The sequence below is a fragment of the Thalassophryne amazonica genome, chromosome 21, assembly GCF_902500255.1.
Source record: "Thalassophryne amazonica chromosome 21, fThaAma1.1, whole genome shotgun sequence".
NCBI classification, from domain to species: Eukaryota; Metazoa; Chordata; class Actinopteri; order Batrachoidiformes; family Batrachoididae; genus Thalassophryne; species Thalassophryne amazonica.
Window position 1 is genome coordinate 5,885,064 of NC_047123.1, and position 19,206 is coordinate 5,904,269.

Genomic DNA, 19,206 nt, shown 5'->3' on the forward strand with positions numbered 1-19,206 from the left:
AAATTTCCAGTGGATTGCAATGGTGCTTAAATTTTAAATTAAACTTGCAAGTTCACCCAAAGCCTCTGCACCAGCTTTAGGCACTTACTGTGGCACCACATGCAGGCAAAATAACGAATTACCTGAAAGCTGGATGACGTCTCTTTCCTGCATGACACTGGAAGAAAAATATTATTTACACAATAAAACAGGTTGAGCTCAGACTCACTTTGACTCCTCAGTGTAGCCAACTACCAAATAAGATAAAGGATCCACTCATTCCATCGATTAAGATTCTCAGTGTTAAAAATTAAAACACCATTTCCCGTAATCCCTTTCACCTCTTCATTCTTCATGAAGATAGAAGTGAAGGAGTTTTTCACCTCTCACTTCCTAAAAAGGTCAGACTGACCATGTTATGATGGAAAAGCCAAAAGCTCCTTGAAAGAAATTGGCAATTCATTGACTTGCGTAGTATGTAAAAAGTAAGTCCCTTCGGATGTTCCCTTGTTTGCACTCGGGGTCGCCACAGCAAATCCAAGGTGGATCTGCATGTTGAATTGGCACAGGTTTTATACCGGATGCCCTTCCTGACGCAACTCCACATTACATGGAGAAATGTGGCAGGGGTGGGATTTGAACCTGGAACCTTCTGCACTGAAACCAAGCGCATTAACCACTTGGCCACCACACCATTAGCGTAGTATGTGAGGTCACCTAATTTACTCTGACCTTTAATTGCTGTCTTGAGGCTGATCGTTTACAGTGATGTTGACCTACAAATTTGAACTTAGCCTTCGATCTTCACCTATGATCCTCAATTCCAAGCAATGTAGGTTCATTTCTGAAAATTAAGGCCAAACTTCAATTAATTTATAAGTTACAGCACAGATAACCAGATATAACCTTGACCTTTGCCCCTGACCAGCAGCCTTGACCTTTGGTCCACACATGGTGCTGTATTTATCTGGATGCGTGCCGAACATCACGGCCACACAGGTCATTTAATTCAAATGCGACAGCAATTATCCACGTATAGAGCTCTGTCTGTTGTACTATTTATTGAGCATTGAAGGTTTTTGGTGGCTTATCGCTATGGAAATGGAATGTTTACAGTTTGTAAAATGATAGCTGATCGTTTGGTTGATTTTGATGTTAATGTTGTTTGCTGTTCCTCAGTCTGCTGGCGGATATCCGTAACTTTGCCAAACACTGGGAGCACTGGTTAGCCTCTTCACTGGAGAACCTCCCAGAATGCCTTGCAGTCAAAAAACTGCCCATTGCACGCCGCTTTGTTTCTTCCCTGAAGAGACAGACCTCCTTCCTACACCTGGCACAGGTACATGTACTACACACTTGAACCCACTTGACTGCAGTAAACTATGATAAAATAGAAGAGAAAGAGGCAGCGTGTTTCCTTACATGAATTTATGAAATATTATTTGGCTGAAACACTCCTGCATCTCCTCCTGTGTCCTTTACAGTTTGTTCTTATCGCCTTGTTCTTGCAGATAGCCCGTCCGGCACTGTTTGACCAGGCTGTAGTCACCAGCATGGTGTTTGATATTGACAATGTGGATCTCAGCAGTATCAGCTCTCAGCTTCTGCTCAGTATAACCTCTACTGGGGACCAGGACTCAGACATGTACTCTGAATGTAAGCCAGCTCTGCTACCTGACTACCTGTATACTAGGAATACATTCACTGGCCACTTCATTAGGTATTCCTTGCTAGTTTGGATCCCCTTCAGCCTTCAGACCAGCCTTAATCCTTTGAAGTATAGAAACAACAAGGTGCCCAAAACATTCCTTAGAGATTTTGGTCCTTATTGAATTTGGTCCTTATGACCACTAAACCACAAGGAATAATGGATCCATGTTTTTTATGTTGTTCATCCCAAATTCTGCTACCACCATCTGAATGTTGCAGTATAAATCAAGACTCATCAGGCAGGTTTTTTCTAGACTTCCGTTGTCCAGATTTGGTGAGTGTGTCCCCACTGTAGCCTCAGTTTCTTTACAGGTGTAAAAAAGGCAGAGACCCCAGTACAGAGAACCAGACTGAAGCGGCTTGAACAGGTTTAATTGTTCACAATAATTATGGTATTTGAACCTAATACGGTTTGACTTCAAGGAGACATTGGATATAAAAGCTGCAGATCAGTTTAACGTGGAAGTGCACGTGTACACAAATGTGGAAGTCAAAAACCTGTACGTTATACAAACCAGAGTGAACACAGCGAAAACATCACAGTAAGAGCACAAATAATAAATACCGTGAGAGGGAAATATGAAATGGCACAGAGGGAAAACCAGAAATGACTCAGAATGAGTAATAATATTCAACCAAAGCAGCAAAATGGAACTAGAGCTCAAACGTGACCTGTGACGTCTAGTGTGTTCGGCTCTGGTGAAACAAAACGTCCTCAACGGCGGATCAGGCGGAGGATGGATGGCTTGTAACCCAACGGCTGTGAAAGCAGATGAAAGCTGCAGCAGGTTCTCAGACCCTGACCTTCTGGCATTTCCCACTCATCAGACCAGACTAAGGATCTGTACGTTTGACAGCATGCAGCGAAATTCCCACATTAAACAAACCCAGACACATTTCTCCAGATCAACCCTGGATGTAGATTTTCTCCACACCCACCATCCTCTCCAGGAGTCAATCAAGAGACCATCTCCCTCACCACCGAGGGACTGCTTTGGTTGCCATGACGGTGGTGATGCCTGGTTTGACATTCTTGCAATAAATTACATATTTCTTCAGAACAAAATGGTCTGGAAAAATCTTAATTTATGGGTAAAGTGTAAAAGATTTTTGTTGTGTTCTAAAGATGTTTTTTGTTTAACAGGATAATGTTGAAGTCCTGTGAGGTTTTCTGTTTTTACCCCAGATGATTCCATCACCATCTTCAAGGAGTTGAAGGAGCTTCTGAGGAAGAACGCCACAGTGGAGTCCTTCATCGAGTGGTTGGATTCTGTTGTAGAGCACAAAGTCATTAAGGTACCTGCTGTTCACTTTTTTAAATTAGTAATTAAATTATATTATAGGATTATAGGAGCTTTATATTATATATTATAGGAGTAATTATATAGTTATTTAAAGGAGTAATTAAGTTATTTATTTGCTGGTGTGTAAGGAAGATAATTTTAGAAATTTTAATATTGAGAAGCCTGATTTACTTTTTGCTTTTGAAATGCCATATACAAATTAAAATGTGTGTGTCCATATTGTTATTTATTTACTGACCTCGGGAGTTTCCGGGTTTTCCTGGATCCGTGCACGCTGTCTCACATCATTTGCTGTCGTTATGTCTCGTCAGCCCGGTAAGCAGAGCGGGCGCTCGGTGAAGAAGCGAGCCCAGGACTTCCTGCTCAGGTGGAGTTTTTTTGGTGCCAGAGTGATGCATAACCTCACACTCAATAACGCCTCCAGCTTTGGTAAGAAAATCTTCACATAAACTCCCCAAAAATGTTTCCTTTAATCCTCAGAAAAGTTTGAAATTCCTCACACCAGGGGGTTTATTTTACATGACAGAGGGGGAAAAGGTTATCTGGCAAGTCACATTCAAGGATTTATCCTCCTATTCCTGAAGAAATGAGATAAGAGATGCATTTTGAATATTTAAGTCTGCAGTTATTCTCAGGTCATATGTTCATTTCTGATTAAAACTGCACAAATTAGTGAAGAAATTCTACGCAGAATCCTTTTGGCAGCGATACATACGGCTGAAAGAACACAAAAGCTCAAATTAAAAGAATTTCAAAAGCTTTCTAAAGTTTAGTGCAGGGTTTACAGACATATTTTCAGACTTTTTTCTTTTCTTTCAAAGTCTGTCCACCGCTCTGCACATGTCTTCACCAGGGGCACATCCAGGGGGGCAATGGGGGGCCCACGCTCCCCCTCCCCTTTTCATGGACCAGAAAAATTAAAATCCTGTTTCTGAACCCTGTATTCAGCAAAAAGTGACTCAGCTAGATACATTTAGACCAGACCATGACCAGCAAGGTGGAGCAAAGGTGTCCGCTTTTTTAGCCACAGACATTTCAAATGCTCTGTTACTTGTCATCATGACGTCGTAGCATCACATTTAGAATTAGACAATACAAGTTCAAATTAATAAACAAAAACAAACAGGTTCTAAAGCTTCTTTTCTCTGTGGTGTATTTTGTAGTAAAATATGCACCAAAATGCATATTGCAGAAGAAGCAGTTTGAATGACCAAGTTCCTAATTAGAGTAATTAGTACGGTAATTTAAATTTCTCAAATCCATGAAGATGTTCTATGTGCCATCCTTTTTTTTCTATCAAACTAAACAAACAACATCTAGGATTGAGAGAGAAGAAGTATTTTGAAGCTTCTTTTTTTTTTTTGTAAATTGTGGCTGACCGATGTCTTGTGATCAAATAAGGCAGGGATGGACAATGAGACAGTGCAACCAATCACTTCAACAGGTGGAGTCACTGATGAACTTCTCCCCTGAACTTAAACACCTGATCATCAATGAAATCACTTCCTGAATTTTGATGAACACAGCGGGGGAGTTGGTCAGAATAGAAAAATGTGCCATTTTCAAGTGCATACGTCATCCTGATTGCATCGGTGCCATGTTCTCATTGTGTCAAACACATTCCCACTAACCTCTTCCCATTCACCTATTGAGGTTTTAAATTTGTTCTTACAACATTCTTACTACAAAGAATCCCATTGAACATGTGCATGCCACTTTCTCACTGTGTGTGCCCTGTACTTAATGCACCAGGCGCTGGGATTTTTCATTCTTTCTGCAAGTTTTCTTGTGTCCACATGTAAAAAAAAAACAACAAACCCAGCTCTCCTGCCAGCGTGCCTATCTGTATTATAAACACGCACTCAAATATGCTTGTTGCAAGCGTGCACATGGGTAGGCGCACATGTGTGGGTGCAGGCAGGTGCATGCTTTGAAGCAAACCTGTTTGTACGAGGAGGTGGGGGAACTTTGTTTTTTGTTTATTTGTTTGTTTGTTTGTTTTAGGAGGACTGCGTTTCAGGACCATGGATATCAATCGGCAACACAAACAGCTGCTGAGAGAGGCTGTTCACTCAACACTTGTCCAACATCAACAAAGGCTAATTAAGTCATTAATAAATCAGTGCAGCTGTTAATATGTCCTTATTTAATTCTTATTGTGTCCTGATTTAACCATGTCCTCACTACATATTGTTTGACAATATCCAAAGATTGACCACGTCTTCTGTGTCCATAGAGAATACATCACAGCCTTAACAGGTTCTGTTGGCTTTCTGACTGCAACCTCCCAGTTCTTTGTGGACATTGTGGAGACGGGTGTGATGGGGTGTTACATTTGCTGGGTGGGCTGTGTAAAGGGGCAAAATGAGGTCATTTTAAAATCACTGCATCAGGATTGATAAGACAGGATAAGACTTCAGTGATCCAGTTACAGCAGCAGTACAGGGACAGATCTACAATCAAACAACAATAGAACCCAATTTATAAAAATTACATAGTACACAATGAGATCCATGTCATTATCGCTAACTACGATAGCAACGGTCGCTCAGATTATTAATTTTGTGCTCCTCTTTTTTATCAGTCAGCGGGAAGTGTCGACTTCCCACATCACACGCACGCACACACTCACATGCACATCCAACATAAGCAGCCTTGGAGCAGATAGCACCATAAACTGTCCAGAGTCACCCTGATTCAACAGAGTCTTATCTGTTGGTCGTGTGCTCACTGTTCAAACGAACACACACACAGTTTGTGTACGTGAATAAACACTGATTGTTTATTGGCTCCCTCTCACTGATGCCTCATGAGGTCAGACACTGAGCCTAAAGGTCAGTATGAGTCAGCACAGCTGGACTCGAGGCCTTTGGTTCACAGTTTGCACACCTCAGTCAGAGTTACTGCAGTTTTCTTCTTCTTTGTGTTGACAGGTTCGTTCCATCTGATCAGGATGCTTTTGGATGAATACATCCTATTGGCTCTGGAAACTCAGTTCAACAACGACAAGGAGCAGGACCTGCAGAACCTCCTGGACAAATACATGAAAAATGCAGGTATCAGTACTGATGCCAGCTGCTGACGATGTTTCAGGATGTTAAATGTGAGATAAAACTCCACTCTGGCCTTATGTTGCAATCAAGGACATAGTAGAGCGAGAATCCACTTTACCCACAGAGCCAGATGTGCAGAATAATTGCTGTTGTTCATCTTTCAGCTGTGCCCATATATACAGCACAGGTTTGACATTAGGATTTGTTTTTTTTTTTTTTTTTTTGTTTGTTTTGTTTTTACACTGGATGCCTGTCCTGATGCAACTCCAGTTTCACCCGTAGAAACACACTCAGCCCCTGGTCTTCTTTGATGGGATCAGGACTGGCTGCAGGATAACTGCTATGGGATTGGAATGGGAATTTGACATCACCCAAAGTCAAAATTGTGCAGCATGTTAATTCTAACGAGTAAAAACAAAAACCAGTGACCGTAACCTTGATCTGGAGCCAGTGGGCTTCTCCAGACAATCTGACTGAAATAAGTTCATGTCTTTTGGAGATAACTTACTCGCCCAGTGCCTTCTAGGATACACTCCAGTAGCCCCCCCCCGAATGTGACCCTTAATTGGAATCAGTTTGTGTAGAACATGAGTGAATTTCCTCCTGATTTAAAAAAAAAAAAAAAAAAAAAAAAAAGAGCTGCTGCATGCCACGCCCCCCTTTCCCTTTGAAGAGGGGGAAACTCCTCCTCATGTCTTCTGGAGTGTGTGTGGGCATGTCATACCAAACGTAGACTGACTCAGTGGGTGTGTCTCATAGAGCAAACAATCGTCAAGATACAGATGTATGTGAGTCACAGAAGTGTAAAATAAGCTGTTTCAAGCCTGAATTTAGCTTTGAGCAAGACCATTCTTGCACAATATGTCCCCTTTAAACTCGGATTAGAACATTTGTAAGTGTTGTTGAATTGAGCTGTTATTTTGTCATTTTCAGATGCCAGTAAAGCTGCGTTCATGGCCTCACCAAGTTCTTGCTTCCTAGCCAATCGTAACAAGGCTGGCACCACCTCTGACCAATCAGTGAAGAATGAATCTCTAGCAGAACACACGTACATGTCTTTGTCAACAAATCAGCAAGAAGATCTGGAAACGAGTGCAGTTGTCTACCAGGGGACAGATCCCACTGGGTTCACGGTTTCAGGTACGTACTTAAGTTTTGCATTTAATGCTGTTACATGAGGACATGAGTTCTGTTTCAGTCTTATTCCAAAATAGATGAAATTCATTTTTTCCTCAAAGTTTTACACACAATACCCCATAATGACAATGTGGAAAAAAAAAGTTTTTTGAGATTCTTGCACATTTAGTAAAAATAAAAAACTAAGACCTCACATGTACACAAGTATTCACAGCCTTTGCCATGAAGCTTAAAATTGAGTTCAGGTGCCTCCTGTTTCCACTGATCATCCTTGAGATGTTTCTACAGCTTAATTTGAGTCCACCTGGGATAAAGTCAGTTGATTGGACATGATTTGGAAAGACACACACATGTCTACATATAAGTTTCCACAGTTGGCAATCAGAGCTCAAACCAAGCATGAAGTCAAAGAAATTGTCTGTAGACCTCAGAGACAGGATTGTCTGGAGGGACAAATCTGAGGAAGGGAACAGAAACATTTCTGCTGCTTTGAAGGTCCCAATGAGCACAGTGGCCTCCATCATCTGTAAATGGAAGAAGTTTCGAAGTGATGGTCTAGTGATTAAAGTGTTGGGCTTGAGACCAGAGGATCCTTGGTTCAAATCCCAGCCTGACAGGAAAATCAAGGCACGGTCCGGTGTGTGGTGAGCGCCTTGTATGGCAGCACTCTGACATCGAGGTGAATGTGAGGCATTATTGTAAAGTGCTTTGAGCGTCTGATGTAGATGGAAAAGCGCTATATAAATGCAGTCCAGGACTCTTCCTAGAGCTGGCCGCTTGTCTAAAGTGAGTGATTGGGGGAGAAGGGCCTTAGTCAAGGAGGTGACCAGGAACCCGATGGTCACTCTGTCAGAGCTCCAGCATATCTCTGTGGAGAGAGAACTTTCCAGAAGTACAACCATCTCTGCAGCAATCCACCAATCAGGCCTGTATGGTAGAGTGGCCAGATGGAAGCCACTCCTTAGTAGAAGGCACATGGCAGCCCACCTGGAGTTTGACAAAAGGCACCTGAAGGACTCTCAGACCAGGAGAAACAAAATTCTCTGGTCTGATGAGACAAAGATTGAACTCTTTGGTGTCATGTTTGGAGGAAACCAGGTACCATCCCTACAGTGAAGCATGGTGGTGGCAGCATCATGCTGTGGGGATGTTTTTCAGCAGCAGGAACTGGGAGACTAGTCATGATTGAGGGGAAGATGAATGCAGCAAAGTACAGAGACATCCTGGATGAAAACCTGCTCCAGAGCGCTCTTGACCTCAGACTGGGGCGACAGTTCATCTTTCAGCAGGACAATGACCCTAAGCACACAGCCAAGATATCAAAGGAGTGTTCAGGACAACTCTGTGAATGTCCTTGAGTGGCCCAACCAGAGCCCAGACCTGAATCTGATTGAACATCTCCGGAGAGATCTGAAAATGGCTGCGCACCGACGCTCCCCATCCAAGCTGTTAGAGCTTGAGAGTTGCTGCAAAGAGGAATGGACCAAACTGCCCAAAGATAGGTGCACCAAGCTTGTGACATCATATTCAAGTAGACTTATGTACATGTGATTTGTTAGTTGTTGTTTTTTTAATAAACAAAAAAAAATTCATGTTGTCATTATGGGGTGTTGTGAGTAGAAGTTTGAGGGGAAAAAATTAATCTACTCAATTTTGGAATAAGGCTGTAACATAAAATGTGGAAAAAGTGAAGCACTGTGAATAGTTTCCAGATGCACTTTAGATTTGTATCTGTGTAGACTCTCAGTTGTCCAGGTGGTTTCCATAGTAGAGAAGCTTGAATCTTCAACTGGACTGGGTTGCTTGACGCGAAGACGTTTCGCTTCAAATCGCAGAAACTTCCTCAGCTAAAATTCTTGCTCTGGTGGTCTGACGTCTGAGACTAGCACTGAGGCTGCTAACTAGAGCACAATAGGTGCTAATTAGAGCTATTGTTTAGTCACCAGCCTATAGCAGTCTGCCTCTCAGTAGGAGGGGTCTGGTTAGGTTTAAAACTCCAGCTTTTGTGACTTCTTGATTATTCTTCTCTACAAGAGTCAAGACAGAAGTCAGACCACCAGAGCAAGAATTTTAGCTGAGGAAGCTTCTGCGATTTGAAACGAAACGTCCTCGTGTCAAGCAACCCAGTCCAGTCAAAGATTCAAGCTTCTCTACTCTGGAAACCACCTGGACAACTGAGAGCCTACACAGAAACATTGCGACCAACTGTGGGCATGAGGCCCTGGCGCTGGTACGTAAGCTGGAAAAGACTGCTAAAAAGATAGCTAACTTTAGAAACCACTTAAGATTTAACCTGAGATGCAAACAAAACAATGTTATTCCCAAATGCATGAAGCAAAAGGCACTAGAAGCAGGTCACACAGCAGAAAAGATCCAGCACAGTTACCTTAGGAGGATTTTGGGTCTTAGAATTAGAAGGCTTCATTTTAAAAATATTAGACCTCCAAAATAATCTTGATAGTCTGCACAAAATGTTAGAAACTTTAATGGAGGAAGAGGCCCATAATAAGATCACAAAGTTCATAGTTAAAATTCAAATGGCTGAGCATTTAAAAAGTAAGGAGCGGCAAATCAGGAAGTTTCACAACCTTTTAGTGCAGAAAAGGCGTACTTTCAGTGGGAGTATTTTTAAAGATACACCCAGACAAATTAGTGACAACAGGGAAAATTGGGTAAAGAATCTCTCCAACAGGGTTCTTACACAGACAGAAAAGGATGTGCTCGCTAAAGGACTAAATTTCTCAGTGACCCTTAAACATATACCGACAGTAGATTACATCACTGCAGTAGAGTCAGCCATTAAACATAACAGTTTGTCAGAGTCAGAAGCTGGGGACCTCCGACTAAGAGTCACAGCAGTGCTGAACAGTGCTAAGCCTCCTCCGTCCAACATCACAGGAGAAGAACAGAAAGTTTTGTCAGCACTGCAAAAGGACCAAAGCATCCTTATCCTGCCAGCGGATAAAGGCAGATGCACTGTGGTCCTGAACACATCTGACTGAGGCCAAGATCAACAACTTGCTCAGTGACTCCAATACATACGAACGTCTGAAGAGAGACCCCACGAGCGGCTATAAGAAGAAAATCATTAGCTACCTCCAAAACCTGGAGAAAGAGGGACTCATCGACAGGCAGACATACTACAGACTATACCCTGGGGACGCCACTCCGTGCATCTATGGACTGCCCAAAATCCACAAACAGGACGTGCCACTCAGGCCTATTGTATGTAGCACAGATTCCATCACGTACAATTTGGCCAAGCACCTGAAGTGGATTTTGGCTCCTCTAGTGGGTAACTCAGAACACCATGTGGAGAACACACAAGATTTTGTGAACAAGATCAAGGACCTGCAGCTGGAGGCAGATGAAACAATCGTGTCTTTTGATGTGACTTAATTGTTCACCTGCATCCCCACTGCTGAGGCTGTCTCAGCTGTGAGGCAGAGACTGCTGGAGGATGTGTCTCTACTTGAAAGGACCAAACTCACACCAGACCACATCTGCCAACTCTTGGAGATCTGTCTTAACACCACGTATTTCCTGTTTAGGGGGAATTACTACAGGCAGATTCATGGCTTTGCGATGGGGTCTCCGGTATCCCCCATTGTGGCCAATCTGTACATGGAGCGAGAGGAGAAGACAGCCTTGACGTCTTTCACGGGCATCTCTCCCAGTCACTGGTTCAGATATGTTGATGACACATGGGTTAAAATCAAGCAACAGCAAGTTGACGACTTTACAGAACACATCAACTCGGTGGACACCAATATCAAGTTCACACGTGAGGATGCCACAAACAACCATTTAGCCTTCTTGGACTGTGATGTTACGATTGGAGAGAACAGGCAGCTCCAGACAGGGGTTTACAGAAAACCAACTCACACTGACCAATATCTGCTCTTTGGCTCAAACCACCCCCTTGAACACAAGCTCGGGGTGATCAGGACGCTTCAACACAGAGCCCTACAGGTGCCCACAACTGCAGAGGGAAGGGCTAAAGAACAACAACTTGTCCGGAAAGCCCTCACAGTATGTGGGTACCCACGATGGTCCCTGGACAAAGTGCAGAAGTCCCAGAGAACAAAGAGACCAGATAGACAGGAGATGGAGACAAGAAGAAGAGGAGTGTCTCTCCCTTATTTAGCAGGAGTAGGGGAAAAACTACAGAGGATCTTCAGACAGCACAAAATCCCAGTTTACTTTAAACCGGTTAACACCTTGAGACAGAAATTAGTTCACCCTAAGGACAGGATCCCTAGTTACAAATAGAGCAATGTAGTGTATTCTATCAGATGTCAGGAAAACTGTAACGAACACTACATAGGTGAGACTAAGCAACCTTTACACAAAAGGCTATACCAGCACCACAGAGAGGGCGCCAGTGGACCTCAGTCTGCAGTTCATCTCCACCTTAAAGACACTAACCACACGTTTGAGGACAAGGAAGTTAAAATATTAGCCAGAGAGAAGAAATGGTTTGAGAGAGGGGTCAAGGAGGCATTCTTTGTGAAACGTTTGAAACCCAGCCTTAACCGGGGAGGGGGTCTGAGACACGCTTTATCCCCTGTTTACAATGGGGTACTCAGATCAAAGCAGTTTCAGTCTTTTGTTCATGGTAATGAGTCATTCACGTCATCAGCAGAGTCGTCAAGGGAGCCATCAGGAGAGGGACAGCTGCCCTGTCAGTAGGAGGGTGCTAACTAGAGCACAATAGGTGCTAATTAGAGCTATTGTTTAGTCACCAGCCTATAGCAGTCTGTCTCTCGGTAGGAGGGGTCTGGTTAGGTTTAAAACTCCAGCTTTTGTGACTTCTTGATTATTCTTCTCTACAAGAGTCAAGACAGAAGTCAGACCACCAGAGCAAGAATTTTAGCTGAGGAAGCTTCTGCGATTTGAAGCGAAACGTCCTCGCGTCAAGCAACCCAGTCCAGTCGAAGATTCAAGCTTCTCTACTATTAAGATTTGTAGTTTTAATTCGAGAGATTTTAAAACAAAGCACCCCACTCCCCCAACAGGTGCTCAGACCCCAAGTTAGTAACCAGGACTATAAGTAATTGGCCAGTATAAATAGAAAGATTATTGTTAATATCGTGTTCATCACACTTTATTTAAAAGTAAATCTGTATCTATACGTATAAATGCATATAGACTTGTCATCTGAGCCAACAACTTTTCAGTTTTAGATTATCTTAGAATTAGTGCTCTTGCTTCCAAAAAAGCAGGCCTCTGATTCAAGATCATTCTTACCTCAGTCTTTATGTACATGTGGAGTTCTGTCATGAAAGATATCCATCATAAAACACCAAATCAACATGTGGATCCATACAGGATCCACTGTGGTGACTCCAAGCCAAAGATTAGTTGCTGTAATAATGATTACAATAATATTACAGTTGAATAGTGTTTGCTACACACCTGTGTTGATTTTCAACACAGATCTGTCCAGTGGGGGTGATCATGACCAGTAATCTTCTCGTCACAAATCTGCTTTATGCTACTTTCTGTGAAAACGAAACCACCTTGGTGCGTCACATCTTCTTGGCTGTGATTTTTCTGCCACCTGCTGTAATTTATTTCCATCTTGTGTTGTGATGATCACTTCTTTTGTACATCATGTCCTAGTGGGTTTGTAACTCGTATGCTTTCCACTCACAGCAGGAGGTCAGGTGGACTTCTCTCAGATCAGGAGCTCCCTGATGACGCCTCCTATCTCACCAGCACCATTAGTGCATCGAGGTTCTGTCATTAACCAGGGTCCCATGGCTGGGAGGCCTCTGACCTCCTCCACATCCTCCTGCTCCTCCTACTCAGACACGTCATACCAGTGCTTACCTCAGACCAGCTCAAGCTGCTACGCTCCCGTTAGTACTTCCTCAGCTCCTGGATACCAGGCTGCACTCAGGTCAGCTTCATTATGTCTCTGGATTCATAATGTGTTGTTGAGTTAATAAGCCTTTATGACCTATAAAATAATATGATGAAACACAGAGTGCCGTTTTGCCTGCTGTGCGGTACACCAAAGTCTTGGCTGTTCTGTTTTTAAATTGATGCAGGAATACAAACGAGCCTAAAAGTTGCATTCAGCAGCCAAAAAGTACATTCCTTAAAAATACACCTTAGAATTCAGAAGGGACAAAATAACGAAATGGTTAAACTCTACGAGGTCTGTTAGAAAAGTATCCAACCTTTTTATTTTATGCAAAAACTATATGGATTTGATTCATATGTTTTTACGTCAGCCAAGCTTGAACCTTCGTGCGCATGTGTGAGTTTTTCCACACCTGTCGGTTGCGTCATTCGCCTGTGGGCAGGCTTTGAGTGAGCACTGGTCCACCCCTCTCGTCGTTGTTTCATTGCGAGGAAATGGCGGAATGATTTGGGCTTTTTTTCCATCAGAATTTTTTCATAAACTGTTAGAGACAGGCAGCTGGAAACCATTCGAAAAATTTATCTGGCTTTCGGTGAAAATTTTACAGGCTTCACAGAGAATAAGGAGTGTTACTACAGCTTTAAGGACGGCCCACAATGGCGCATGGCGCGCCGCGCTCCGAGCCGCCATCGAGAGGCAGAAACCACCACATCATTTCTAAACGGATGGCTGTGTGGAGCCGGGACCGTCGTGTGCAATTTCTCTGGTTATCACAAGAGCTGGACATCAGCCATTTTCCAGCAGACTTCACTTTTAACAAGAGATTTTGTCATGGAAAGCCACGCGGAGGCGTCACGCGTCACGACCGATTCGCTGACGAAGCGAGACAAAGGAACACCTCCGTTTCGGAGTGCCAGGGGACAAGTTGGGGCATGCCTATCTCTGCTTTCAGTGCTTAACAGTCGAGTGGGTATAAGAGAAATTGTGGAAAGCTGGACATGTCCGAATTTGTCCTCTAACACTCTGAAACGGAGGTGTTCCTTTGTCTCGCTTCATGATGTGGTGGTTTCTGCCTCTCGATGGCGGCTCGGAGCGCGGCGCGCCGTGCGCCATTGTGAGTCGTCCTTAAAGCTGTAGTAACACTTCTTATTCCCTGTGAAGCCCGTAAAATTTTCACCGAAAGCGAGATAAATTTTTCTAATGGTTTCCAGCTGCCTGTCTCTAACAGTTTCTGAAAAAATTCTGATGGAAAAAAAGCCCAAATCATTCCGCCATTTCCTCGCAATGAAACAATGACGAGAGTGGTGGACCAGTGCTCACTCAAAGCCTGCCCACAGGAGAATGACGCAACCGACAGGCGTGGAAAAACTCACGCATGCGCATGAAGGTTCAAGTTTGGTTGACGTAAAAACATATGAATCAAATCCATATAGTTTTTGAAAAAAATAAAAAGGTACGATACTTTTCTAACAGACCTCGTATGAAGCATCACTCATGATTCAATTTTTATTCTAAACAAATGGGTAAAATCTCACACAAGCATCAAGTTTAAATAGAAATATGAAGCAAAGTTTTAGTTGTTCACACCAAGGATCGACTGATAAATAATGCCTTTCAAAATTATTTCTATTGATTGTCAGTCGTTTCACAATTTAAATAAACTGAAAGGCCTCATCAACTGTATCAAATTTCTAATTTTCAGGCATTTGTTTGGATATATATACATATATCAAGCAAAACACAATCTACTTTTGAATTTCCTTTATAAAATATTTAGATAGAGGGCCCGCATCTGATGTTGTACTGACGTTGTCCCAGACCTTTGTGGTGAAGAAGGAGCTGAGCCAGATGGCGAGGATCTCTAGTTACCAGCCGATTTACATTCCTGTCCTCACCTATGGTCATAAGATTTGGGTAATGATCAAAAGAATAAGGTTGCGATTACAAGCGGTGGAAATGAGATTCCTCCTTCAAGTATCTAGCCTTACACTTCTGCACAGGGTGAGAAGCTCAGCTATTCGGGGGGGACTCTGTGTAGAGCCGCTGCTTCTTCGTATCGAAAGGAGACAGCTGAGGGGAGGAAGATCCAGGACACACTGGGGGGATTATATTTCCCAGCTGGCTTGGGTATGCCTCAGGATCCCCCAGGAGGAGTTACAGGAATTGCAAGGATGAGCTTCTTGGTTTGCTGCCATCGTGGCTTAGATCCAAACAGGTGGCAGAAAATGAATGAATGAATGTAATATTTAGATCTTACTTACACTTTAAGCATGCATGTGGCCAACGGCTAAACAAATCCAAAAAGGCCATCAAACGGTCAATCAAATCCTCAACAGCCTACTGCCAAATTACAGAGAGGGACTTTAACATTTCAGGAGCCCTAGACGTCGTGTCAAAGGTGAAAAGGTGACACGGGTCCAATGTAACCTGGAAGTGATCTTGAGTTTTGTTACTTTTCCTCACAATCACTGCATTAGGAGATGTTGTGGTAATATTCATATATAGCCATTTTGTTGAAAAATCATGATTATAAACCATTTGGAGTGTGATTTACAGGATGATGGACACACTAACAAGCTGCGCAAATCACCTACAGTTTTGTCGGTGGCGCTCATCTGAAGATGAGTGCCACATCTTGGAACTTGCAGCAGTCTGAGAGTTACAAATTACTCTTGATGTCATGAGTGATTCTGAAAATGTTCTTCTGTGTTCAGACCTCAGAGCCAGACCCAGTGTCTGGCTTCAGTTCAATCCCAGGTTTCCTCGATGACCTACCACCTCTCTCGGTACCCCACCTTCACAGACCAGCACCTGCCTAAAGATGTCTTCTACAGCAGTGGCCATCATCCTTTGGTCCATCACTCGTCCAGCAGTACTAACTGCTCCCTCACACCTTATGCTTCTGCAGTCCGGCCCACGTCTAGCTACAGTTCTGTCTCAGATTTAGTTCAGCCTCCTGTAGACCCTGGACTGGACCCCCAAGGAGCAGCTCAGATACTGGACTCTGTGGAGAGCTATGGCTTTGTGGGGGGTGGTCTGAACCCTTCCAGTGGTGGGTGCCAGGGATCGGTGTACTCCGCTGCAGAACACAGCGGTAAGTCAGACTTTGATCATTTGTTATTTTGAAATACATGTGGATTTTGAATTTGCCTGATCACTAAATCATTCTAAAGCAGTTAGATGATTTCTTGAGCACTGACCAACATGTTTATGGAGCAACTCATTGTGATCTGTGTATGTTCGGGTACTTTATGTTAGGGATGTGAATCGTACAACAACTCAATTCGATTCCAGTTCTTGGGGTGACGATTCGATTCAGAATCGATTTTTGATTCAAAGAGCTCTGAGAACTAGTTATTACTTAAAAAATGTTTATGTTTAAGAAAATGCAGCTTTACAAGGTTAATCAAGTGATTCTAGATGTAAATTTACTTATCTGCTTTGCTCGTTCAGAGTTGGCTGGCAGTTTAGTGAATCGCTGGTCAGTAGTTGGCAGAGACCGCTGCTCCCCTCTTTTAGCTCCAGGTGATGGCGTAGCATGTGGGCTTGCGGATTTGAAGTGTTTTCAAAGTACTTGACTTTCATTTTGCAGATTTTGCACATTGCATAAGTCATGTCAAGCTCCTTCTTACGCAGCAAATAATAAAATCCAAAACGTGCCCAAACATTTGCCTTCAGCAGGGACGGTGCTGGCTGAATTAGCTCTTCGTCCACCATACTAAGCTGCAGCTCACGAAAGTTTGAAGCACGTCAGACCCTCCCCTCCTGGGGACGCTGTAGTACGGAAGCCGTTGCCTGACAAACAGTACGTACACGCAGCGAGTAAGCAAGAAAATGTTAAAAAAAAATGCCTTTTAAAAATCGATTCTTGGACATTTTGGATCGATTCAGAATCGTAATAAATAAGAATCGCAATTCGGATGTGAATCGATTTTTTCCAGCACCCCTACTTTTTGTACATTTGTAATGCAAATATATTGCAAATCTTAAAAACATGTTACATCAATATTTTAAAGTGTATCAAAATAATTTTCTGCAAGCGAGTTTTTGTCATATTTGAATTTAATTTAATTATTTAACAAAAATTGTCCACCAAATTGCAAAAATCGGACTCTGTGATTAACAAATGAACCTGTTCTCGAGCTCCACCCACCTCTCCATTGATTGGCTGTGGCTGTTATGGCTATTATTCACACCGGGGAGCATCTCACTTGTGTTTCTGTTGTATCCCTGCTATGATGAGCTCAGTCTTTGCACATCGTTTGTCTTTGGTAATGGCTTACCTCATACTCTATTTTCTGTGACTTTTTCTTGGAAGTGATTTTACAGGGCATTTATCAGCTGTTTCTTTGTTGCACTGAACACTTTATATTATATAAAATTACAAATATGAGCATATACTTATCGTCTGAGCTAGCAACATTTCATTAAAATATAAATATATAAGACCTGCCATCTGAACCAACAACTTTTCCTTTTTTTAGATTACTTTTGTAATCCAGATCCTGTGTGATCATAAAGTTTAGTTGAGGAACATTTAGAAAACCAGACCAGAATCTTGAATCCTTGGAACCAGATAGCCACCATGTAACTTTTTCAGTCTCTGAAATATTTATATTTTTTAATGTCTGTGACCTCTTCCCCAGACAGAGAAGCTCTCGTAAAATGGGGTAATTATTTAATGTTGCTGGTATGACTTCAAAATGGCTGTATACAGATCATTTCAGTGTCGGTTTTTTCTGTGTGCTGCTTGTGTCACTTGTGAAAAAAATGTATCCTGGCTTGAATTTCCACCACACCAAACACATGTATGGGATGCTTTCCTTGTGCAGGTGGTGTGTAAAGTCTAAAGTGTTAACATGGCCACCGAAATGAAAATCATCTGCAATACATTTGGTGTTTTTCAGGCCTTCGGTCTGAGGCTCTTTGACTTTCAGTTTGGATTTTACTTTTAAAAACAGAATTAATTTTGTATCAGGTCAAAATTTTTAAGGTGTATAGTTTTACAAATATCACCAACTTTGCTTTACTTACAACTTTACTTACTATTTGAGTGAGAGTTGATATTGTGATTGAAGCTCTCTGCATGTTTGTGCTGCAAATATTTTCTTGTACTCGACTGTGTGGTCAAACATTTTGCATATTGTTGCCTTTTTATCACAAGTCTTTCATGGTCTTGTGTGTTGCCATAGCAACATTGAGCATAAAAACACATTTAAGTGAGATATTGTTGAATTTCTATAAATGTTTGTCACACTAATAATGAAAACTTTAATCTGCACAAGTCAAACTGCATCAAATTATTCAAACACATCACTAAACAGGAACCCATTTCCCAACGTTCTTCCTACTGCAGGTTACTATGGCAACAGTAATTACCTAGAAAACCAGAGGATGACGTCACTGATTGACCAACACGTGTCCGTCATCAGCAGTGTCGCCAGTCTTCGTCCATTCCCTTCATCGTACCCTGACGTAAACGACACTCTCACCATGCCAGACGAAGCAGGGCGGAAAATAACAGCGGCGTACTTCGGAGAGGTGGAAACGGGACCAGGTCAGAGCTCGAGCATGTGTGCGTGTGGCCTTACACTTATAGTTGCGGTGGGTAGATCCACTATAACATGTAACGGTCTTCATACACAGTGAATTTTGCGGTATAAAATATGCACTAAAGGCGTTATCTTCCACCTGGCACAAAGTGGTGCACAGCGTAACACAATGTACAACTGACACGGGTTTTTCACAGTCGATGCCCGTGTTGTGTAAATAATCAGTATAATTGTGCTCATTTGTTTGTCCTTGGTTATGTTGATCTTAATTTGAGTTGTGTTTAAGCGCAGTGGTGGTGGATAGCTCATGGTGGCAGGAAGTGATTGTACTCCAGGCCGCCAAAAACCTGGTCTAAAGTCAAGCGCACAAGACTTCCTGTATTGATGTGGTTCAGTATTACAGTGGATAAGCAGGTTTAGGCCACATTTACAGTATCTTTTTTACACAAAAATGCCTTGGAAACAGATAATAAATGAAATAAAAGTAAGTAAATAAAACACTGATGGAAAAAATACATATCATAGTGCTTCACCTCAGGTAGCTTTGGTGGCTGCCCTCTGCTAGCATGCTCTGACGGATTGTCACAATTAAAATGGAT

The 19,206-nt window shown here is 42.5% G+C and overlaps 1 protein-coding gene across 1 annotated transcript in view; it reads left to right on the forward strand.

Moving 5' to 3' along the window:
• Positions 1-19,206, forward strand: part of rfx6 (regulatory factor X, 6) — a 39,522-nt gene that overhangs the window by 19,045 nt on the left and 1,271 nt on the right. The window contains exons 11-19 of the mRNA XM_034162462.1: positions 1,159-1,318; positions 1,491-1,635; positions 2,876-2,985; positions 3,305-3,422; positions 5,927-6,049; positions 6,980-7,186; positions 12,842-13,088; positions 15,770-16,149; positions 18,412-18,612. Coding sequence (XP_034018353.1) covers positions 1,159-1,318; positions 1,491-1,635; positions 2,876-2,985; positions 3,305-3,422; positions 5,927-6,049; positions 6,980-7,186; positions 12,842-13,088; positions 15,770-16,149; positions 18,412-18,612 — 1,691 coding nt within the window. The remainder of the gene's footprint in view (positions 1-1,158; positions 1,319-1,490; positions 1,636-2,875; positions 2,986-3,304; positions 3,423-5,926; positions 6,050-6,979; positions 7,187-12,841; positions 13,089-15,769; positions 16,150-18,411; positions 18,613-19,206) is intronic.